At 37.8% G+C, this 25,351-nt stretch overlaps 1 protein-coding gene across 2 annotated transcripts; it reads right to left on the bottom strand.

Moving 5' to 3' along the window:
- Window positions 1-297: 297 nt before the first annotated feature.
- Window positions 298-17,851, bottom strand: LOC139119973 (uncharacterized). 2 transcript variants are annotated; one of them, XM_070683943.1, is made up of 5 exons: window positions 17,722-17,851; window positions 10,731-11,062; window positions 8,900-9,049; window positions 7,773-7,844; window positions 298-6,351 (listed from the first exon to the last, which is right to left on the bottom strand). In XM_070683943.1, the coding sequence occupies exons 2-5, from the start codon at window positions 11,035-11,037 to the stop codon at window positions 4,925-4,927; spliced, it is 1,956 nt and encodes a 651-aa protein (XP_070540044.1). In that variant the 5' UTR covers window positions 11,038-11,062; window positions 17,722-17,851; the 3' UTR covers window positions 298-4,924. The 2 variants fall into 2 exon arrangements, with proteins under 2 accessions (XP_070540044.1, XP_070540043.1); XM_070683942.1 differs by having other exon boundaries at window positions 2,653-6,366; window positions 17,722-17,845.
- Between the last annotated feature and the right edge of the window lie 7,500 nt (window positions 17,852-25,351).

Genomic DNA, 25,351 nt, shown 5'->3' on the forward strand with positions numbered 1-25,351 from the left:
ATAGAAAACTGAAGATATTTTTAAAAAAAATTTCAAAAAAATTTTGCCATTTTCAACTTTTTTTCACCTCATTTGCATATTTTTGGCATGACCATGTTCATTTGGACAATTCACATCTCAACACTCTGAGGCACCTTCACAACAAATACTAAGATGGTAGGTGCTGCAGTTGGAAATTTTTGATATGGATAGACAGATGTACATACAGGCGACAAACATTTTCTAGCCAATGTGCAAATAAGCTTCCACAGCTATTTATACATATGGCAGAATAGAAGGTAAAACACAATCATCATATTTGAACCCATAAGATACTTTCTTTATTGGTATAGCTAGAGCAAAATGTTGAACTTTCAGGCCTCGCTACAAGTATTCCATTCTCAAGTTCTGCATAAAATGGAGTAAAAACATCACTTGTGCTAAGTCTATATATAGGAGCATAAGCAATGCTATGAAAATTTATGATAAAGCTTGTTTTTAGTAGAAAAATATAAATAGCTCTTTTATAGAAAATTGACATCTTGGAAACTCGTTTTTGTCAAAATGAATGGTGGGTGTTTAAAAGTTTGATGCTTGCTTCTTTGCAATCTGCAGTTCATCTATGTTACCTATGAGTTGGATGAACTCTATCTCAGACCACTTTAAAGTATGATTGTATTACCTTTGTCTTAAAGAACTTGACTGAAATACCGGAGAAGTCTTTATCAACCAAAAAATTGTCATATTTTTAGATTCATACCTGTTGGCTCAAATATTTTCCTCAAACATCTACCACTGCTCAACTTCAGCTTATGCTAAACCTGCCTTATTTGCATATAACACAAACTGAAATGCTCAGTATCTATTTAGCCACTCTTTACAGCATACACAATGCAACAACACCCGACTGTCCCAACAGTATTTGATAATGAATCACTAAAACTGTAAACTGCTTCTGATTTACTCACACTTTGACAGAAACTTAAATTGAAATTGTTATTCCTGTTGATCTGTAAAGTAGATGTTCAGACTGCACCATTTCTTCAGTCAGAAAACTACCAGCCACAAAGTCACCATTGTACATCTAAGTAAGCGGCATACATGACCCCTACTCATCATAAGTAAGATAATCAGACCTCATGTATCATTTAGCGTTCATGATTGGCTAAGACTCACATGATATTGAAAAGAAATTGATATAGCATGGCTGGGAAGATACAACCATGTTGTATTTGGTGATGCAGCAAGCTATTGTTTTTTGGCAACTGTGCCTCATTTGTGGGCACAACAAATTATCATATACTGGTTATGTGGTAATTACTGTCAAATGCATGCTTCAAAACTGTGTGTGGAGTTGATGTGAGCTACATTAGATAAAATTTTAACACAATTTTACAGAGAGTACATAAGACTAGCTACAAACAATATTGCAATGTCTAAATTTCAATAAATTATTTAACCATCAAAATTCAGACTCTTGACTCTGCTCTGACTAAGTCTATACATAGGTACAGACACAGAAATGTTTGTTTTGTGTAAAATTAAAAATTAATATTAATAACACATGATGCAAAGGCAAGATCAGGATTTTTTAACCTGCCCTTGCAACATTAATACTGATTATAGTCTTAACTTTGCCTTGGACATTCTGTTTGAGCACAATACATTGAGCAGGTGACAAATCCATATTTTTGTCTTTGCAGTCATGTGTCATTTTTGAAATATCATGCTACCATATGGACTTTAAAAAATCACTGTCTAAAAATAGGACAATTCACACAATCTACATCCTTCATGTACTGGCTCTTATCAAAATTCTCTTTCATCTTACTACATGTGCTTAGCAAATACACGGTTGACTTAGCCTTTACACTTGGGCAATGTTGATGTTTGTCCTAAGCGATAACAGTTTGCAAACAACAAAAGTCGGTCATAAACTTGATGACCTTGTAAGCTGTATTGCACAGATACATTTGGTTTATATATGCCATTTTTGTGAATGCCCATGATTACTCTAAGAGTATGGCTTCTTGGTGTTGAAACATGAAAAATTACACTTACTACAGTTCATTTTTCAAAAAGTCTCAGAGACATCACCTGTATGTCACAAACTTTGAAAAAGAGATTCACAAAGCAAATCTGTATTTCAATCTTACCAGCCTTTTCCATTTGTAACTTACTAGTACTTTGAAGTGAGTACCAGTCATCTTAACTTGTGCAAAGATTGCATAATTATAAAAGTCAATTGTAAGAAAGAAAATCTTCTTTTCCTTTTTACAGTATTTGAGATTTGATATAATTGCACATCAAAAGTTACACTGAAATAAATTCAAATGAAAACAAGTCCTATGTTTCTAGTGACTTACAAAAACTAATCTAATCTAATCATTAAGAATGAAAAACAAAATATTTCATTACAAATTATTATTTCAATACAGGAATTACATTCCATAAATATATATATGAATGTATGTAAAGATATAAAACACCATTTATTTAGAAAATAATCTGGAAAAATAAAATTTGGACATGGATTGTTTTTACATCCAGAAACCATCAAATGGCAATAACAGACAATGTACATCTATTAAAAGTAAATTATATTATATACAATTTGAATTTACATACTTTTAACCAAGCACCCTGCACAGAATATTTTCATTTTTTCATTTGAAATTTATGTTTTCACAAAGTGTTCCTTACTGTACAATTTTTTTTGTATATTTTTCAAAGTAGTATCATAAATGTATTGCCTCATTTTCATGAGGCACACCTGGCATATCCACTGTTTGTAATAAGAGTAGCATGCACCGTTAGGTATAATTAATCCCACAGAAGGCATTAATTGTAGGAGAGCCACTCATGTTTTAATGGACCATCATCATAACCTTTGATTGTGCTGTTGCGTTGGTTTGGAGGGAAAACCTATAAGAGTGTATTTGGTCAAAATACTTTCTTTCTAGGTTTGTAAAACCTGAAAATTCAAGTGTCTAAACTATCCTAGAACAAGCTTTGTTTTTCAATTTTACCAAAATGAAACTTCTCAGTTGTATCAATACACCTGAGTAATCATAATTACAGTGCTTCTGATACTTGATAGATATAAGAATGGTTGTACAAACAGCTGGATAAAGCGCAGTATGTTTTTAAGTGGTATCATGAATGTATGGGTACATTTTGTTCATACAAGTGAAACATAAAGCATGTGTACCAGCATGAGTTGTGTCTTCTTTGGTTGAGTTCATTTAACACACAGAGCATGTAACCAGACGTTTGGTTAATTGCATTCAAATTAAAAACTATCAGAAGTACAGCAATAGGTCATAAACACGTCTTTTCAATTAGAATCAATGTGCTCTTCCAATGAGATGCAATCCAAAGTTGATTGGTTGGGGCTATGTCCTCAAGACTTTGTCTGAGGATCTCTTCCAAGTGCAATCATCATCCATTATTAGGCGATGTGGTTGGGATGCAGTACAGTGGGATTCAACCGTTAAATTCCTGCATTTGACCTTCAAAGATTGCAACCTGTCAGTGACTTGTCTGGTTGTTTCATCATTCTCACGCAATTCAGATTCTTTCAAGGCTGTCCCATAAGGTGGTGCCTTCACAATTTCCCCTTCTAACCTGAGACTTAGACTTTCCCCTCTGTCTGTCCAAGTTTCAATCTCATCAACAAACTCAGAAATGAACTCAACTTGGAATGGGTTACCATGGAGAATTACTGTCTTAACTTGTGGGTTATCTTTGATCCCTCTCAACAAAGCTATTGTCTCACCTGACCTGAACTCTCCCTTTAAGAAGACTTTATTCAGATTTGGGGATGGATATCCAGCAAATGCTTCGCCTAACTCTTTCAGGAAGCTGGCGTAGAACGTCTTCCAGATTAACTTCACAGAGCTCAGCTTGCTACTCTTGATAAAATCAACAATGTGCAACTGATGAGCAATGGGCAAGCAGGTGAAAGTGAATTTGAGCGTCTGCAATGAAAGATTGTCAGACAGAGCATCAATGAGTATTTCCATATGACTGTCAGATGCAGCATGCTCAACTGAGCCTGGTGGCAAAGTTGTCAATGACAGGGCAAACTTGGATAGGTTGCGAGATCTGACAATATCACACAGAATTTTCATTCCATCCGCACTGATTTGACCTGATCCGTTGAAGAGACCTGACACAGACAGAGAAACCAGCTCAGGATGGTTCAAAATGGCTAATTTCAGTTCATCAGAGTTAGGACAATCATTGAAGAAACAATCTGTCAAGATAAGAGACGTCAAAGTTTTGTTTTGCTTCAGAGCTTCTGCAAAGGCTTTCACAAAGTTTCCAACTGCCTGCCTCTTTGGACAGATTTCCTGCCCATGATCACCTGCAGCTTTGCTCTGCTGAGCTATTTTGCAGCTTAGAGGGCACTGCTTCACAAAGACTGCAAATAATCTTAGAGTGTCCAGTCTTTGATTTTGCAATACCAGAGGAATTGCCAATATGGCTTTCTCTTCCATGCTATCAAGATAGGCCTCGATACTCAACTTTTTCATACTTCTATTCATAGCAATAGCTTCAATTATCTGGCGACAACTATTGGAAGACAGTGAGGTCAAGCAGAGGTCTAGTTCCTCCAGCCATTTGCAATTCTGCAGGGCTTCACTGAATCTTTGCAGCACACAGTCCCCAACTTCTTCAAAATTTGACAGCAGTAGGGACTGAATGACTCCATGGCATTTATCCTTCCTGCAATGATCAGATTCAAGCATGTAGGACAGCGCCACCACAGTGTGGTCGGCTAGGTCCTGCCGGAAGACATTCAAAAACACTCGCTTTTGTTCAGACAGACTACTTACAATAGAATGTGTGTAGTTGTGAGGAGATTTACTCTGTGCAAGACATCTGCACACTAGCAGAATGCATCTGTAGGCACACTCTCTTGGAGCATTTTCATTCTCCATCAGTGCTTTGTATTGCCGACCAAATGCATCAAAGAATGGAGCTGCTTGATCTCCCAGCAAACCTGCAAGGAAAACACAGACATTTTCCATACTTTGTCGGAATTCTTGACTTTTCCCACAAACCAACACTTATCGTACGTATCATCATCATCAACTTCCTTGACATACATGGCAGCCAACAGTTGTTGAAACATAATATGGGTAAAGGAATAGATCAGGCCTTCTTCTGAATGTCCTAAAACTTTCACCAAAAATCCAAGACCTACAACATCTTTGACAGTAACTGAACCCTCAATTCTCTCATCCTTTAATTCTTTTACTATGTCATCCTCGCTGAAAGTGAGCTTGCCAGCTCTTGTGCCTTTCCAAGCAAGGGAATAGTTGACAAAACATCTCTGTTTGAGTTGTGTTTCAGACACATCATGAGTTTGACGATATTTTCTCATGGAAAGATCAAAGATATTCTTGAAAAGTTCAGTTTCAGTGGCAGGCTTGGACTCGTCTTCCTTATATTTCCAATGAACACACATAAGAAGACAAAAGAGGGGATTGGACATAATGCAACGCAAATTGCAGTTTGACTGCAGCTGCTCTTGTAGCCCTTTAGCTTTGCCTTGATCTTTTTGGAAGAACAATTGAATATACTGACTCACGTCTCCTTCAACAAAGTCACACACTCCATAATATTTCTGACATCTTATGACAGGAAGATTTTGGGCTGTGAATATGGCATGTGTTTTGACAAGGTACTCTCGGTTAATGAACTTACTGAGGGCATGGTCTGTGCTTGGCACCTCATCTAAAGCATCAAATATGAAACAAACCTTCTCCTGATTTTCCTGGACCCATTTCTCTAATTCTGTTCTGTCAATGCCAAGGATATTTGCGTCTGGAAGCAACTGATCAAATACAGCACCCATAATTGACATACCACTTTCAATGCGCTTCCCCTCTAAATAGAATACAAGGTAAAACTTCTTCAATTTATTACTTGTATCCTTTGTGTCTGTGTCTGTCTGCCTGTCAGATTCTTTACTCCAAATGTGCACAATATTCTGGGAGAAAGTTGTTTTACCCTGACCAGACCCACCATAAATGACAATTCTCTGATCTGTACTGAGATCTAACTGATCCTGGGGGATGTCTACCTGTTTGCATATGGCTTTGTTTACATCTCTAAATTTAAGTGAAACATATACATTCATCTCTAACTCATGTTTCTGGTACAACGTCACTGCGGTGTATTTCTCAAAGCGGATTCTGTACACTTCTTTGAGATGTCGTCTGCATTTCCGAATGGATGGCAGAACTGTGGTGGCGGTCCTGGATGGTTCTTCACTACCAGGCTCGGCTACTGACTCCTGTATACTCTGTCTCTCCTTTGACGTATATGTAATACATGTAGGTGGTTGGGATTCTGGAATTCCTTTGGGAAATGAATCTGTATGAATTGTAAGATGAAAGAAGAGATCTGGTGTCTTGAATGTAAATATTAGTTCCAAAGGACAAATGAACATTTTTTGACCACAATTCATCAACACATACTTTTGTCGGAATTCAAAATCTGATTGACATCACCCATTGGAACAATAAACTCAGTTTGAAAGCCAACTTTTCAAATCCATAGAAATCTATTTGTTCTATGTATTATTATTTTTGTATATTGCCCAAATTTAAAATTACATCAAACGAAATTTTATGCCAGCCTGTTAATTGCTGCATACTTTTTAAAGTCAAGATTGACTTTAACCATTACAGTGCTGCAAGCAAATGAAAGACATTAGATCAAGACAAACTGTCTCAGTGTCAAAACAAAGCAACAAGTTTTCAATATGAGTTGGATTTTGTCAACTTTAATCAAGTCAATCCACGTATATCACTAATTAGGGAAGTTTGTTACTGGACAGGTTTTTTATCAACTTATGTCTGGGCAAATTGACTACCTGTGCAGCGAAGCGAAGAGCGAAGTACTAAATTCACATAAACAACCAGTGTCAACAACCACTCAAAGAGAGAACCAGGGATTGACCACTGCTGCTTTAAATACAGAAAGTTGTGATTAGCTGATCCAGAAATGATAAAAAACGTTTACGTATGTTATATCATAGTATCTCCAACGCATTCAGCAATTTTTATCAACTTTAGTTGTGGCAATCCTGGGATATCTGCAAATAGGAAATTTTGTTAAATATGCCATATAGTAAGTAACTGTTCTCAAAATACTGAATGACTTTATCGATGTTATATAATGGTATCTGCAATGTGCATAGCAAAATCTATCACCTTGGTTGGGGTAATCCTAATGTATATCCAAAACTTGGAAAGTAAAGAAATATGCAAATTTTTCATTCACTTTGTAATATCTTTCACTGATGATAGATATATCCTTGTGTGATAAACATTTACAGCAAATATCATGAAATTTTGTGCAGCTGTTTTCAAAGTGTGCCAATTTTTTAAAATAATCAATTATGCAAATTAGCAATTTTTTTAATATAATCGATTATGCAAATAAGCAAATATATGCGAATCCCACCCATTAAAATCTAATCAATTCTTTCACTTCCCAAACAGAATCAATGAAATGAGTGTGATTTATTTCAGAGAAGTCAATCGAGAGACATGTCAAAAGATACGCAGAGACACACAAACAGACAGACATCTGCCGGATAATACATGTAGCTTGTGTGTGTGGACATGTGATTAAAAAAATTGTATAAGTAATGGGCTAGCATTGATGTGAACAAGTAGCAGTATGGTACACTAAGTATTTGCATGGTGGTAACAAAAATTTGCATAAAGTTGGGGAGAACAAAAGTTAGTGATACCTATGAACTTCTGTTTTACCTGTTGCACTGCGAGAGGGACATTTTGTGGACTGGCCAGAGGCTTTGATATCTTCAATAGGAAACATAAGACCTGTGGGTTATATAAATAAAAGATATTAGCAAAACAAACTCTCATATTCCTGAAAATTCATTACAAGGTAGTATCAAAATGTCAATAATTTTATTTATAGCGTATGGTGACAACATTTGTTTACATTCGTGTTATTCATCTTTCATATTTGAGCAATGATGCAATTTTAATAACATAATTATATCATGGCCATGCTCACGTCCATAGCCTACGTAAGTGACTGTATTTTTTGATACTTTTCCAGTATGTTTGTTCGTCTTGTCAATCACACTTTGTCTCTTTATGCAGGTACCTAAAGGCATGTTGAACTACAGCTTGAAAATGTGCCAGGTATGGATGCACTGCTACTGGTGAAAGTGCAATGTATTTCATCATACCCTTTGTCCAGAACCTCTCCTTAGTTGCAGTTTATTGGTGCCGCTAAAACCTATGTCTAGCACCATGCACTTGATTTTTGTTAAAGCAATAAAACTGCTCATTTGACTGTGAAAGGCGCTTAACAGCTATCAAGTCAGGCAATGAAATGACAAGATGAGTTATCATCCATTTCAGAGCTCAGTGGGTGGTTCCTCTTGCCTGAATATGCTGTCAATAAATTCAACTATATAGTATGATTGGTTCCAACAAGATTTTGTGGCAGAACCGATATTCAACACTGTGCCTCCACTTTTGTGGTTAGGGTCTGAGACAGCAGAGACCATGGTTAGGGTCTGAGACGACGGAGACCCATATATGACTTAACCTCTCCATCTAACTGTACTCATGCACACACATGCTATGGTCATGCATAAAAAGCATTTATGAAGTTGTGAAAGAAGCTAAGTAATGCAACTATCAAAACTCAGATGAATGAAGTTTCCCTTGTTGGAGGGCAATTTTATTTGTGCAAGGTTTTCAAATCTTCAATTCTTAATATGGTTTTCAAATTTCATCAGATACATTTTGGTCTAGTTTAGGCAAACTTTAGGACAATCGGCTAATATTAGTGAAAGAGTCCTTGGAAATTGACTTGAAAGCACTACAATAACAAATATTTAGCAAACATGTGTACACACCTGTATCATCACCTTGCTCCTGTTGTTGTGGGATGTTTTGAGTTGGACCAGCATGAAGAGTACTGTAGTTACCAAGCTGCATGGCACTCACAGGTCCATGAAAATGTATGAACTGTGTTGGAGATTGTACGTGACACTTACATGTACATTCTGTAAAGGTATATTTGAAAATTGTTTCACTCATACAGAATCAAATGTATTTATATCCCTTCTGAAAAACAATAGTAAGAGTGAATGCTAGATATTAAAACAGGAAAAGTCTGCTGCTTCAAAAATTGATTTTGTTGTAAAAACACTGTATCTGAAAAAAATTTCATTAATGTTTGACATCAAACATACTATACCAAATCAAATGCTTGTAAAGTCATTTCACTGGTAACATATACTAAAAGCTCATGAAGGTAAATTTATCATCATTTTATGTATTCATAGTCAAGCCATATGTCTACAAGAGTTAGAAAATCACGGAACAGACTACACTTGACTTGAAGGAGACCAACTCTGATGTCAAGTCCTCCATATGTTTGAGAAGACCTTTCATTTCCTCACTATCACAATTTAAATCTCCAGAACAGATCTGATGATCAATACCAGGCTATCAAAGCCACCTTGTTTGGCCCATTTGGAATACAGAGCAGAACAGATGCTCAGCCTTGATGATGTATCAAAATGAAAACTGTACAGTGTGATGATTGACAATGTACTGTATGTACGTGACACTGTAACACACAGTTGTAGTGGAATATCTCACAAACTTTTCCTCAGTATTTCATGAGTATTTCTCCATTTCATGAGCAATTTTTGTTGCATGCTTGTCAACATTGCTGATGGAACCTTTAGTTTACTTGTTGACTGCATGTAGATCCAATAGTAAAACAGTCAAAAACATATATCTACAGCAAATGGACACACTTAAAGAGGCAGTTCTTAATCTATGGTTCTCATATTATTTATTGTTGACATTGAGTATTTACAGTGTTAGCCTATGTTTTCCTTTGAATTATTTATCATGTTGGACAATTTGCATTTAGATAAAGCTGATAAATGACCTGCTTCTTAAATCCCGGCTCGAAAGGCCTGGGATCGGGATTAACTATGGTGTTAAGAAGATCATGAGGTGTTTCTGTCTTTTGTTCTTCTTTGAAATTGCAATCGTTATATAAATATGTAGCTAGATTTCTGGAATAAGTCTGCAACAGGCTCTAAGTGCTAGATCATTTGCTTTACAGATATGCCATACATGTATTTCTTCACCAGCCTGCTATAAAAGGCCTGAATTAAATTTCACTGAAAGAAAGTGATAAATACAAACAATGCAGAAGAACTTATCTTTTAAAGGATTTTAAAAAAAATGGCAAAAGTTGAAGTGGTGGCAAAAGACCAATTTATTTGTCTCACCAACCAAATTATTATTGAATGGTCATCCAAAAGTTACCTTAATAAGATTTGTAAGGATTCCTACAATTCCGTGTATGAAATTGTGTGACAAGACAATACATTACACACACAAATACAGATTATGATTATACAGACCCTGATGATGACATTGGCATGTTGTCGTTGCTTAATCAAGCACAAAGTGCTTACTGATGTATCTAAGCTGTGCATTCAGAATTTATGCTGACATATACTAATTCCGTTCACCAGAGAGAGAGACCGGTTACTATCATCGATCAGGGTTATATCATTCTGACTATTCTGATTCCGATGATGATTTCCCGAGGTCCAGACGCCGATATTCAACGTCTAGGCGTTTTGAACGGGACCACGACTTGAGCGGGGCGTTGCACGCCATAGCGGAGTCACTATCAGTTACTACATGATTTCTCACCTCCAGGAACTGAAGAAACTGATTCACCACTATTCTGTTGACTATCCTGTTGTATATATGGATGCATTTTGCTCTCGGGGTAAGTGCCAAACTGATGAGCGCTGGTCAATGAGTTGTCTTCCACAGACACATCTGAGCTGATGGTAAAGCTTGCTGAATGCCCAGGTTGTTGAGTATCTTTCACAGATTTCACTGGAGGAACTGTCATAAAATTTTCATGTGACCCATCTCCTACAGGTTTTGTTCCATGACTGGCTGTTTCAGTTTGTTTAGCTTTCAATTTAGTGTCTTCTTGTTTTGTTTCCATGTTGTCTTACAGCACAGGAATTTGTCTGCAAGAGTAATATTTGTCCAAAAGTTACATCATGCACATGCATATATTAACACCTATATTCCTATTTGATTGCTTGTGCTTTTTCTGCAACTGTTGAAAATCAAGATTGATACATACTGTATATAATACTTTGAACCCTTTTCCTGTCAAGTCCATATTCACCACAAGGTCAAGATGGTTAAAATTAATGAAACACAATATATTCCATATGGTGTATTTTAACATAATACTGTACATTTGAAAGCTGTTGAAAACATAATACTGTAAACTTGATTTTTTTGGACTAAAGATGCTATAACAGACCAAGCCAAGTGGGTGAAAATACGTCATGTTTTGGCTCAATACCGCTTTTTACTGACTTGGCTGATGGGGAAGTGATACTGTCTGGCAGGAAAAGGGTGACTGGAAATGGGACACCCAATTTGCAAATTACCAAGCTGTATTGCAAGGCATATTGCTATTTCCCTTTGTAATTAGCGAGCGACTTTGTTAACTTGTCAGCGACAACGTTTTTCATTTCAGTCAGCTGCAGTCTCGACACTTTGTGCAAGCAGGGGGTATGTTGCCATAAAGCTTATCTGGGTTTGAATAATTCCGTATAGGGGTGGCTACTTGTTGCTTCATGGGATTCAAAATGAATAAAGATAATAATAATATATGGAATAATATCGTACAGTGGAGCCAAAGTAAACCACTCAATAAAGATATTTCATCAAGCTACATTTGGTTTCATTTCAACAAAATCTCCATCATGTTCATGAACTGCAAGTGTTGTGTTATGAATGGTTTCTTCCAAATAGAACAGCCAATGATTAGATATGACTTTTTGGTGGCAAAACTTCAGAGGCCAATGATCAGTCAAAACGATGTGTCTCACGCAGACAGTGTGTCTTGGGAAATTGAAAACAACTGCACTGATCTTCACATACTAACAAGACACTGTGATAAGGTCAAAATATTACAAGAAAATTTGTTTGGTCTGCAGACGATAAATTACAGTGACACCAGTTTTTTCCTTTGATTATGGTATAGATAGGACAAGTTGTCTGAGTAAGACTTGTGCATAGTAATGTTATCTCAATCTTCACCACAGGGTGCCAATCATAAACTCTCATTTATAACCCTTCGTAGAGCAGGTTTTTCCTTTGTTCAAACAGAATTTCTGACTGTATCAAGTTTACTTAATCAACAGTAAAGTGGTCTCCAAAGTCGGCAGTGTCTCTACAGTTCAAAGTTACATGTATTAGCTGAAATGATCACTTCTCCTGGAACTCGTTTATGTTGTTTGGGTGTAAACTGAAACCACTAATGAGGCAAGACAAAGACTCTCCACATGACTACACCCCACTCAGAAGGGCACTAGCTGCACTATTTGGAAGAAACCACTCATTTACAACACATGAAATCGACACGAACAAAATGGGATTTTATTGAAATTCAGAGAACAGTAAATGAGACCACAAGTGTAGATTGAAAAATTTCTTTATTTAGTAGTGTAGTGTATTATATCAACACGAATATCATAATTATCTTTATTCATTTTGAATCCCATGAAGCAACAAGCAACCACCCCTATACTGAATTACTCAAACCCAGATAAGCTTTATGGCAACATACCCCCTACATGCACAGAGTGTCTGCAGCTGACTGAAATGTAAAACGATATCGCTGACAAGTTAACAAAGTCGCTCGCTAATTACCAAGTGAATTCACTATATGGCCAGCAATACAGCTGGGTAATTTGCTAATTAGGTGTCCCATTTCCAGTCGCCTCCGCTGTAAAGGCAGAGCCTCCCTTATAAGGGCGCAGAGCTATGGAGCGTTCGTTGTGTAGGCCTAGGTGGACACCAAACAGGCAACACACGGGCACATGCTCCAGAAAATGCAACTTTTTGATTTTTTCTGGCCGCAAAAACACAGACAGACTGCGAAGCGATCAGCGCAAAGCTGCTGCCGATCAAACTCTGTGGTTACATTCAAATTCTAATGCGACTTGAAGACAATTTTTTAGGAAATTTGAGCGTTGGTGGTGGGGAATCAATGACCGTTGGTGATTTGAACCGACCGACAATCTGTTTGCACGATTAGCAAACAGCGCCAAAAGGTTGAGATCAGTTTGTGTAATTAATGTTATAGAAATCAAACATCATACTGGCCAAGTGTTTGACTGGGAGGAGAACTCCACTAATGCGAAAACCTGGGATTGAAAATTGTGGCTTTAAACCAATGCATTATACCCAGGACAATGTTTTTACCTTGTATGTACATGTACATTAGTAATTAATCTCCCTATAGCGTATAGTAATATACTTAATTTTACATTGAAGAAATGTTCTGTAAATCATTAGACAACACAAGCTTCAAAGATGATGCTCAAACCTTGACCAAACAGCATGTTTTTGTGAGGTACATTTTTAGAAGTCATCTAACTCTTGCATACACTTAATGTCCACACGTACAAAACTGAGCTATTTAAATTTATTTATTGTTTTGTGATAAACAAATCTTTGTTTAGTGTTAAAAAATGCAGAAGGGCTTAAAGTCAAGGGTTACTACATGGCCCACAATGACAATTGACACATATGAAAGGAAGAATGAAATCTTGGCGAGAGAAAAATAGCAGATGATATTGAAACTTTGTTTCCATAAAAATGAAGTACAGTATAGAAAAAGATGAAAAAAATATACAATGGTTTTAAAAAGTAGCCTCTGAAATTTTACTGATTACGGTATTGCACAATATCAAACACGGCCACATAACCACAGATCATCTCACTACTACCTTCATCCGTACACTTTATATATCACCAAGTTAAAATGGAAATCGCGAAAATTGCACAATCGTTGCCGACGATGATAAATTGAGGAGAAATGTCGTACATGCTTGAATGTTGTAGCTCATGGCACGGTCCCTTTTGTGGAGGGACCGTGCTCACGAAGATAGAAGCGAGATTGTCTGCTACTTCCATTGGTCATAGTTAGCACTTGCTGCAGTACAGTAGCTCCAGGTTTTGCCTGGGTATTTGGGTCGGACGGCAAAACCAGAGCTACAGATCCAACCATCCAAGAGAGAGTGCAGGTGCCGAACGTCTGGACGTTCGGCGCGCCTTGCAAAGTTATTCGGCGAATCCGGCGTTCTTCTCCTTACCGGTTTACCTTCTAATACTATTTTGCACCTACCCGCTCAAGGATGTCTCGCTATTTATCCAAAGTACTGCCGTTCGGCAGGTTTTGTGTGCCGATCGCGGGTTACTCACTGAATGGGACGCCATGTTTGAAAGGGATGACGTCACAGTCTCGCACATCCACGTTCCTATCCTATTAGCATAACAATGCACACATTTACGTTGTACGTGTACGCTGCAGCGCTGCGCTGCACTGGTTCTTTCAGTTTCATAACTACTGACCGGCCGAACTCCGAAATGAAGACGATTGATATTATATGATAATTTTTTATGAACAAAATTACAGAGAAATGTTATAATGTGTAAATACGTACGTGCATGTTATTCATGAAAGTGATTGTAAATGATTATTTGATCAAGCTATTAAAGCCACAATACAAACGACAGCATCGACGAAACAGCAAAAGCAGGCGGAAAACGAAAAGCAAACAAGGTTTTCATAAAAGTGAGGGAAGTTGCCAAGAACAAGGTAAGCTACTTTTCAAAGGCAAAAAAATAAAGTCATCTGTTGTTTCCTAAGTGGTGTTGTGTGTGATATTTCTTATTGATGTCCGAGGAGGCAAGAACGAAACCCTCCGACAACCTTTGTATGCGATCAAGAAATCGAAATTGTCTCTAAGTGTACCCACCTTTGGTTGAATACTTTGTAAAAAAATTAAATGGGATTTAAACACTGATGCTATCTTGAAGGAAGGGCGACAGCGATTGTATTTTTAAGGAAACTGCTTTCCTTCAGGTTTGATAGATAAATCTTATCCATTACAGTGAAAGCGTTGTTTCATTCTCGCTCATCTGTTGGCTTCATCTGACAATCAAAGACATTCATATAACTTCACAGAATTTTATCACTTACCTTAAAATTAGAATATCAAGAGAAGTCTGTCACTTTATGATCAGCTAGTACATAGGAAAAGCCCGATCAATTGTTAACTGTAGTAATAATATTCTGTCATATTCATCATATTCTGTTCGGAGCGACCCTCCGGTCGGCGTTTTACACTCGGGAACCTGCTTGCAGGTTAAACCGGCGCAAGTTTTTATTCATTTCCTCCATTACTTTGCGGCTTTTAAATGATTTGTAAACTGTTTCATGTGTATGTTTTTGGTCACCGCTCTGTATCTATGTACTTTTTGTATATTTAATATTTTGATGTATTGTGTTTTATTCGCACTTTTTTATTGCCCATGTTTAGGATGAATAAAGCTGTACTGAGTTGAATTGAACTGAATAAAACCAAAACCCGACGGCCTTTTTCAAGGCCACCACGTCATATTAAAAGCGAACTACCGTTGAATAAACCCATTGTCCATCACCGCACACAAGACGACGTAAAGACCAACACAAACAGAAAATTTCAACAATGGAAAAAAACTGAAGTTTCTCAAACGAAGAATGAAAAAAAAAATAAACAACGTATTAAACGACCGAAACACGTAAAAGCTAATGGAAGATTAAACAAAAACAAGAAAAACAAAAAAAACTTTAATATAGGAAGAGGCATAGCAATTATGAATACGAAAGATTACATTCTAAGAAAATAATAATGTAAACCACCGTCCCTCCATTGAGGGACGGTGTGTAAACCAACGCAGCGCGACTTAAGTACACGATGGATATGGGGACAAAATTATGAGGAGGTAACTTACAGTTTCCCCGATCCCGTAACGAAAATAATACGTTCATACTCTTGTATACAAATAACGGAATGATCGGACACTCTATTATCAAAACGTTCCCAAGTTACTTGTTGTTCCAGTCAAGCATATCAAATCCTGGTATTTTTTTCTATATTTTTTTTATTCAACGGACAATACAGTATAAACAAATCTGTGAATGGAACGTGGGCTCACCAGCAGCCTCAACAGAAATAGCTGGCATAAGATTCCGTGAAACGGAGAAAATTATGTTAAATCTCCACTCTGGTCAAATATTCAGACACGACATTTCCATGGTTTACGCTGGAAAGGGCCATGTACCTTACTTCAAATTCACATTTGAACATTCTATCGACAAAATCTCGTACCTTGACTCAGTGGTCGGAGATATGACCGAGAAAGAAGGCCCGACATTTTTTAATGAATTTTGCTTCAGTGTATTTCATTTGTTTAACTTCGTTTTATTGATACGCGGAGTTTTATTTCCCGAAAATTAAGTCCTCGCGTAACTTTCCATTGCACAAAATTAAATGCTTGTCCGCATTTTCCGCAAAAACTGCAACAGCGACCAGGCGAGCATGCATCAATAAAAATTGTTATAATTTCAGGCAGCAGTGTGCGATATCGCGTGTGCAGCTATATTTAGTAACAATGAAGTTACATTTATTTCCTTTCTATTATGTACATAAAAGCAACTATGTAAGAGATGCACTACCGAGCCGTCCGGTATTTATTTCGTTTAATTTTTACTTGAGTTTTGTTTAATTTTTATTTTATTTGTTTAGCTTCGTTTTAATTATACACGTACAAAGAGTTTTAATTCCCGAACATGAAGTCAATCTGGCGTAACTTTTTTACATAGCGCAGCAAATATCCGATGGCGTTTTGTTGATATCGCTACAATAATGCTAATAGGATAGGAAAGTGGATCTTCATTTCGGAGTTCGGCCGGTCAGTAGTTATGAAAACTGAAAGAACCAGTGCAGCGCAGCGCTGCAGCGTACACGTACAACGTAAATGTGTGCATTGTTATGCTAATAGGATAGGAACGTGGATGTGCGAGACTGTGACGTCATCCCTTTCAAACATGGCGTCCCACTCAGTGAGTAACCCGCGATCGGCACACAAAAACCTGCCGAACGGCAGTACTTTGGATAAATAGCGAGACATCCTTGAGCGGGTAGTGCAAATAGTATTAGAAGGTAAACCGGTAAGGAGAAGAACGCCGGATTCGCCGAATAACTTTGCAAGGCGCCGAACGTCCAGACGTTCGGCACCTGCACTCTCTCTGGATGGTTGGATCTGTAGCTCTGGTTTTGCCGTCCGACCCAAATACCCAGGCAAAACCTCGAGCTACTGTACTGCAGCAAGTTAGCACCAGCTATATATGCTTCTGCACAAATGGCAGGGCTGTATGTTACCGCCCTTCCATGTACAGTTCGTACATATTGCTGAGTCATGGTTTACTCACGATCCCTTTGTAATTGTGCAGGGTTTACTACACGAGAGCTACACCTGCATTTGCACTCGGCTCAGTCACCGTCATTGCCTTCTCTTTTCCTATTCCCCTGGCCGTGCATGGGTTGACCCGAACGCCTGGGATAACACAGTTAGACCTTAGTACGGTAGGGGTATTGAGATAGAGATGCTAAGCTCATAATTTCTGCAAAAACTCATTCGCCGAACGCCGTATAACTATAAGCGGAAGTTGTGTGACAAAAATTGCCGATCTCGCCGACCGATCGACATGCTGCGATGAATAAGAGTCGAAATGAACTCGAAATCAGACGTACATGACGTAACAGTTCTGTCTTACCTGTGACCGATAGCTTGCACGCACGAGAGCGTGCCTATCAGTTAGCGTACATCATACATGATAGATCAAACTTGCTGACTTGGTTAAAAGTTGGGAAACTAAATTTACGTTTGTAACTATTTTTAATTCTAACCTTTAACCCGAATGGGATCAGCTTATTACTAGTGAAATGATGAGTAGGAAGCATATGAAGGAGGGACAGATAGAAGCGAGGCTCAAAGATACTTCACATATATGTAAGATACATTTTCATAAAATCGACAGTTACTTTCAATTATCTACATTGATGTTCTGTGAAATCTTTCTACTTTCAACCCCGCTGTCGGAAACGTGCCAATCTGTGCACGACGGGGCTGCTCTCGCGCGGTACACTCGGTTTTACTTGTGTACGAAATGGTATCTGCGCGCTGCGGTCTGGTTGTTTATTTCTAGCTATTCACGACATTTCATCGTATTCTCGCGAGATTTTCCACCGAGACGTAAAATATTTTTTTCTTGACTTTATCCAGGTCTGAATCCCGCGTATTTATACTTGTTAAATGAATGAGTGTCTTCCAAATTGACACACCGAAGCCTCTTCATGTACCTTGCAAAATATTGTCCTCTGAGATGAGTGGGGTAAGTAAATGACCAGAATCACAGTCGCTTGGTGGGCTGTTCAGCTCTGGGACTATTCGACCGTACCAGAATGGGTACTTCTTTTCTTTCCGTGGTCATGATACATCGAGAGAGTACGTATAGTATTACACTGAAGGCTACAAAAGAAAAGTAAGGGCTCGAAATTAGCGGTAGTCCCGCGTCCGCAGACTACCAACTTTTTCCTTGGGCTACCAAAACCCATGAAATGGTAGCCCACACGGACTATCAAAGCCTTGGACATGAAATTACTTAATGGGCGAGATGACCGACGCTCATACAGTCAACCCAGCTGGACACAGAAAGGCCAGACTATGACTTTGTTATGCAAATTAAAAGGCGACAGTGCAGTCGAATTTATTATGACAAATGTTCAATAAAATATCATTGTAAGAACTGATGTACAGGCTCGGGAAATGATGGCCAATGGAAATTCATTTTCATAGTTGTTTAATCACAATATATCAATCACAAATGAACACACAATTATTCAAACTGCAAAGAAAAAGCTGTCGGGCCATCCATAAATTACGCTTTCCGAAGTGTACGAGATCATCCCATGATAGCCAATCCATTTTAGCCATGTTGTGTTTACACGTGAAAAGTCGTTGTCATGGTGAACATAAAAATTTGCATTTAAACTCTGCGTATTTGTGAATAGGTCGTAAAACTTTGAGGCATCACTGTTGTCCACCACACATGGTATATACCATGAAAATTCACTTCCTGGATAGAATCATGAAAAATAAATCTTTCATTGTATAGATATAAATAAAATATCCTTTACAAACAAACTCTTCATTCATGCATGGGCTACCAGAACTTGTCACTGGGCTACCAACTTCAGAAAATGGTAACCCACTGGGACTACCAGGGAAAAAGTTAATTTCGAGCCCTGAAAGTGTGTATTATCTCAACCTCCAGGATATTACTAGATGTTATATGTCAAGAATCTAGATGTGATGAAGTTATTATCAGTATGCTATTATAATCATATTTCTTTATGTCTACACATTAGAGTGCGAAAAGAAAGTTCATATTTTCGCTTTCAACAGTAACGGTACTACATCTACACCCCTGGCCCCTGTACTTTCTGATTCTGAATGCCCTAGCCCTGCCGCGTACAGGTCTGTGTGTTCCCGGCGTTATACGGCCTCCAGAAATGATGCGATTAACTTCTCCTCTAACGTCCAAAACCGCTCGTTTTCTGAACATAACGTACTCGAAAAGTTGTTTACCCATAGAGATCACCATTTTGAATCTCGCCAGTTATCTCCATAGACCGTTGCAGGGCTGTGGTGGAGGCCGTATAACGCCGTGCACACAGACCTGTACGCAGGGCTATGAATGCCCATGCACTTATCATGCTACACAACAGGCCCTAAAAATGCATATTAAATTGCACTTTCTGTTGAAGGGAATACCCCATGTCCTCTTATATCCTCTCAATATTTTTCTTTTGAATTAATTATTCTGTAAAATTTCCATATAGTAAAACAGTCATGGAACAGTACAATATCAGAAAGAATGTGAACTAGAAAATAGTTAAAGTACAGTTAATGAGTTATGTTATGTGTATGATCATACAGTATTAGTAATATAACAGGTAATCCTCCAAGTAGGGTGGCCAAAGTTAAGCTAAAATGTTGCGACATTATACGCAACTCACGCACACTGAAAGTGAAATTTGATTTTCGTGAAATTTTAACGCCATTTTTTCTGAAAATAAGTAGCTCAGTTACTGAAAAAATGGATATTTCCAATTAAAATCGATGTATGAGGCAGGTTTCATTAAAAAACTGAAGAAAAAACGATAAAAAAATAGTGTTTTCCTCTCCAAAAATGCCACTTTGTACTGACCGGCCACAGCGCTCGAGCGGTCGCCGCTCATGGCACGCACTTCCGAATCAGTCAATACCTATTTCGCTACGGAACTGCTTTCGGGCCCTGTGCACGCTGTCATAGAACTGTGAAACTGGCCAGGAAGTGGCAGACCATCCCATTACATGTAGTGGTGAGTTTTTGTTATTTTGGAGTTTTTGTTATATTCTGGGAATTTTAGCCAGCAAACACGAGGTAAAGTGAGTACGGTAAATTCGGTGTAGATTTTTCCCATTTAGATACATATTTTTGCCATAAAACTTGTAGCATGCTCTTTTTAAACATCATTCCAACATTTCTGTGAAATATGACGAAAATCTGTCCACGAGCACAAGTACGAATCATAAAAAACAAAATCGTGTTCATTCATAGACCTCAGTACAGTGTGACTCAAGATGGCGGCGGAAGGCAGTCACACTGACACACCATTGACAGCCTGCCTGAGGCTGAAGTTAGGGACAGCTATTTCTTACAATTCATGGCTGAAAATGAACTGCATTAAAAGACAATTGGCAGTTTAAATTGATTTGTTAGAATTGAGTGTTATTAAAAATATTGTGACAAAATTTCATTGTATTGTGAGCTCTAGTTTTTAAGTTATGTGAATTCAAAATTCATAAAAACATAAAAATCCATCCATTTTTCAATGGTACGGTGCCGCCGCAATTTTGACTAAGTCAGACAAAATATTTTCAATTTTCAACACTCACAGCTTCAAAATCCAAGACTGTGCATCAGTCAAATCTTGATTTTTCTGTAATATTGGGTAAATCTGTGCACAAGACACATAGTTTAATGATTCCATGTGAAGTAAATAAAAAATTATGGGTTGCCAAACTTGAAGGAATCGGCATTCATTGAAATAATTTTAAAATTTGCCGAAAATTGTCCGCGAAAAAATGGCATTTTTTATTGCTTTAAAAATTCATAACTTTTGATTGGATACAGCTATTTGCATAATTTTTTTTTTTTTTTCTTCAACTTCACTGCTGATAAAAGTATGACTGTAGCCTCTGGAGGAACTTTGTTTTTTGTTGAGTTTCTATTAAAGTCAACAAATATTGGTTCTTATTGAGGTTTTCAGTCACATACATCAATCACACGATGCATACATGCCCTGGAAAAGAATGTTCAAGGTTTCATCAACGTAATCAATGTGTAAGTCAATACTATCATTGTATCTTAACATGAACAAATGAGGTGACAAATATCGGTCATAACTGCAGTAGGTAACATTAGCAAATTTTTCGTGAAATATCACTCTGTGTCATTTACTCAAAAATAACATTAGTCTTAAGAGATCCTATACCCTTAACCTAGTACAGACACTCTCTACTTCTGACTGCTGGCATCATTATTCTCTGATGTAGGTGAACTATATATGTTATTTAAGCAATAAAGCACACCCAGCGATGGTATACCACGAGATTTTGACCATTTCATGACATATAGGCATGAACGATAACGAGTGCATATATGAAGTGAACTGGTCAAATCGAGTGGTATACCATCGCTTGGTGTGATTTATTGCTATTCTATCATAACAGTATATTGAAATTCTGGTGTGGAACGTCATAAATGGAGTTTTGCTCAAGCTGAGAGCTTGTGCATATGCAAGCTATGGTATATGCGCCAATATACCTTGTTCTTTTCGTGTCTCGACCAATCAGATCGCTGCATTTGCACCATCAATATACTGGTATGATATAATGTGAATTATATTACACCAGTGTATTGATTGAACAGATAGAGCGATCTTATTAGTTCCAGAGACCAGCTCTGGAACAGTTAGTTTTTGCTCACTTTCCTTCTTTCTTTCTTTCTTTTTCCATTTCCGGTATTACTACCATAGAACATGCTATACACAAATTTTACCTTCATTACCCAGAATGCATTGCGACACGCTTATGACGTCATCGCTCAGCTCGGACGGGTTTCACGGGCATTTCTTGTTTGTTTATTTATTTATTTTTATTTTGCATTGCACAAATATCATATTGCGTTCAGCTATTAATAATTCTAGCTTTCTTTCGCTTTGTTTTTTGTTGCTTTTTAATTTTTATTTTTCTCTAAATACTCGCCGTACGTGGCTATACTGTTACGTCATACGCCTTCCATATGGTTTAGACTGGTCTTGGCGGACATGTTGAATTTTTGCTTTGCGATGATTCAAGCATAGCGACCGTGCGTCATCTTTCAAGAGCTTAGATATTGTGACGTTTCGGAGAGCGATCGCATTTTGAAGATGGGTTTTATAACTTTATTATAAGTTTGCCGAAGATATTTGTATACATATATGAGGCTTTAACAGGGTTCTCCCCAACCCAAAACAGCGTCGCGGCCGCCCGCGATGCTATCGTTCAAGCCCGCGACGCTTTCGATCTCACCCGACGCTATCATTGTTACCCGCGACGCTATGAGGTTCAGCGGCAAAATGTTCACAGCTAGCTACCAGCTAACCAGTGAGGAGTCCCTAGAAGGCCCAGCTATTAAGCTTTTCAGGCTATTATCCGTTTTTAGCTGCTAAGAGCCGTTCTTAGCTAGCTATTAGCTAGCTACCAGCTAACCAGTGAGCATTCCATAGAAGGCCCAGCTATTCAGCTATTCTAGCTATTATCAGTTTTTAGCCGTTAATAGCCGTTCTTAGCTAGCTATTAGCTAGCTAGCAGCTAACCAGTGGATGACTTGTGTAGAACCCAGAAAGTACTATAAAGTTTTGTGGTTGTAATAAAAGTAAAATGTGTAACTGATCCGAGCGCAAATAATTATTTACAAATATTTTTGTATTTAGTCATGTTTTATTTCAATCGTTCATGGCAGTTTTAAATATAAAGAATGTATCCGAATTTTTGTAGAACCATGGAGGTCTCTTTCTACTTAGAAATAATATGTGACCTCGAAAAATGTGAAATAGCAGTAGTCATTTGGATAATTTTTTGTAATAAATAGAAATTGGCTGTAAATAGGACAGGTAAATACTGTGGCTATACTGTTACGTCATACGCTTTCCATATGGTTTAGACTGGTCTTGGCGGACATGTTAAATTTTTGCTTTGCGATGATTCAAGCATAGCGACCGTGCGTCATCGTCCGAGAGCTTAGATATTGTGACGTTTCGGAGAGCGATCGCATTTTGAAGACGGGTTTTATATCTTTATTATAAGTTTTGCCGAAGATATTTGTATACATATACGAGGCTTTAACAGGGTTCTCGCCAGCCCAAAACAGCGTCGCGGACCGCGACGCTATCGTTCAAGCCCGCGACGCTTTCGATCTTACCCGACGCTATCATTGTTACCCGCGACGCTATGAGGTTCAGCGGCAAAATGTTCACAGCTAGCTACCAGCTAACCAGTGAGGAGTCCCTAGAAGGCCCAGCTATTAAGCTTTTCAGGCTATTATCCGTTTTTAGCTGCTAAGAGCCGTTCTTAGCTAGCTATTAGCTAGCTACCAGCTAACCATGAGCATTCCATAGAAGGCCCAGCTATTCAGCTATTCTAGCTATTATCAGTTTTTAGCCGTTAATAGCCGTTCTTTGCTAGCTATTAGCTAGCTAGCAGCTAACCAGTGGATGACTTGTGTAGAACCCAGAAAGTACTATAAAGTTTTGTGGTTGTAATAAAAGTAAATGTGTAACTGATCCGAGCGCAAATAATTATTTTCAAATATTTTTGTATTTAGTCATTTTTTATTTCAATCGTTCATGGTAGTTTTAAATATAAAGAATGTATCCGAAACTTTGTAGAACCATGGAGGTTTCTTTCTACCTAGAAAATAATATGTGACCTCGAAAAATGTGAAATAGCAATAGTCATTTGGATAATTTTTTGTAATAAATAGAAATTGGCTGTAAATAGGACAGGTAAAAAATGCAAATTGAACTTCCAATGGAAAGATATCGTAAGAAATACAACAGCTGTCACTGTTCTTCATAAAACTGCAAGTCTAGCGTCCCAAAGATTTTGTGCACATCATATAGAATTGAATTTTTATGAAAATCATACAAGACATACAGATCTCTGAAGCGTTTTGAAAATTTTTATGATGAGTGTCGTTTATTTGTCAACAGACGATAACATAGTTTATATTTCGAAGGTGTGACGACATTCCCCACGGCACGGTTCATTCAAGACTCGCTACTCAGCTAACCAGTGGATGACCTTTGTAGAACCTAGAAATTACTATCGGGTTTTGTGTTGGAAATGAAATTAAAATGAGTAACTGACCTGAGAGCTGCTAAATATATCGGCCAATGGCTAAAAAGTATTATCACTAAATAGCTTCTAAATATCGCGTGCTACAGCTATAAATTATCTTAGCTCATTGGCTGCTAAATAGCTCAAATTAAGCTATTTTGGCAATCCAGCAATCCCGCATCTTTATGCGCACCGGCATGCGTTGGCAGCATGTAAAAGCAACTCAACTTTCCAAGATCAAACGGTCAGTATCTTGTGAAAACAGCGACATAGCAATGAAAATTGTTTTAGTCAGTGGTAAAAATTCTTAACAGATGAAGCGTAATAATTGCTTTAAATCAAATGAAAATGCATGTGAAGAGATTGAAAACCCAGATTGCGTGCGTGAATTAAAATACTGTAAACAATGGCGGATATGACATCAGAGTGGGACACTTCTATTTTGGTACCGGGGGTGAGCAGGGTCAGAGAACCCTGATAAACGTACTGAAAAAAACGTAGTATTTTCCTAGCGATGCTGTCACGGGAACTTCGATGTCTCATTGTTTTACATCTTTTAATAGTTTCTTTGATCTGAGCAGTTTTACCAACTGTAACGGTATATTTGTTGATTGTCCGGAGATGAGTGGGTAGCCATGTGGCCTCGGTTTTCAAGTTCAACGGCCTAGGTCCGATGTCTCCCCTCGTCTGATATACATTTCCGTGCGTTGTCGCCCCCGTATGTATCTGTTGCGTTTTTACCGTACATGTAGGCATTTGTAATCTGTGTACTGTAATTCCCTGGACTGCCTTGCTTTTAGTTGTATTCTGTTGTTGTATCAGCCCTCACTATAGGTACGTGCTTGCATATTAAAATCCCAAGCACTCTTTCATTCTGCACCAATCTTCGTCACACACTCTCTTTTCTTCCGCTGCTC

Source organism: Ptychodera flava, chromosome 20 (assembly GCF_041260155.1).
Source record: "Ptychodera flava strain L36383 chromosome 20, AS_Pfla_20210202, whole genome shotgun sequence".
NCBI classification, from domain to species: Eukaryota; Metazoa; Hemichordata; class Enteropneusta; family Ptychoderidae; genus Ptychodera; species Ptychodera flava.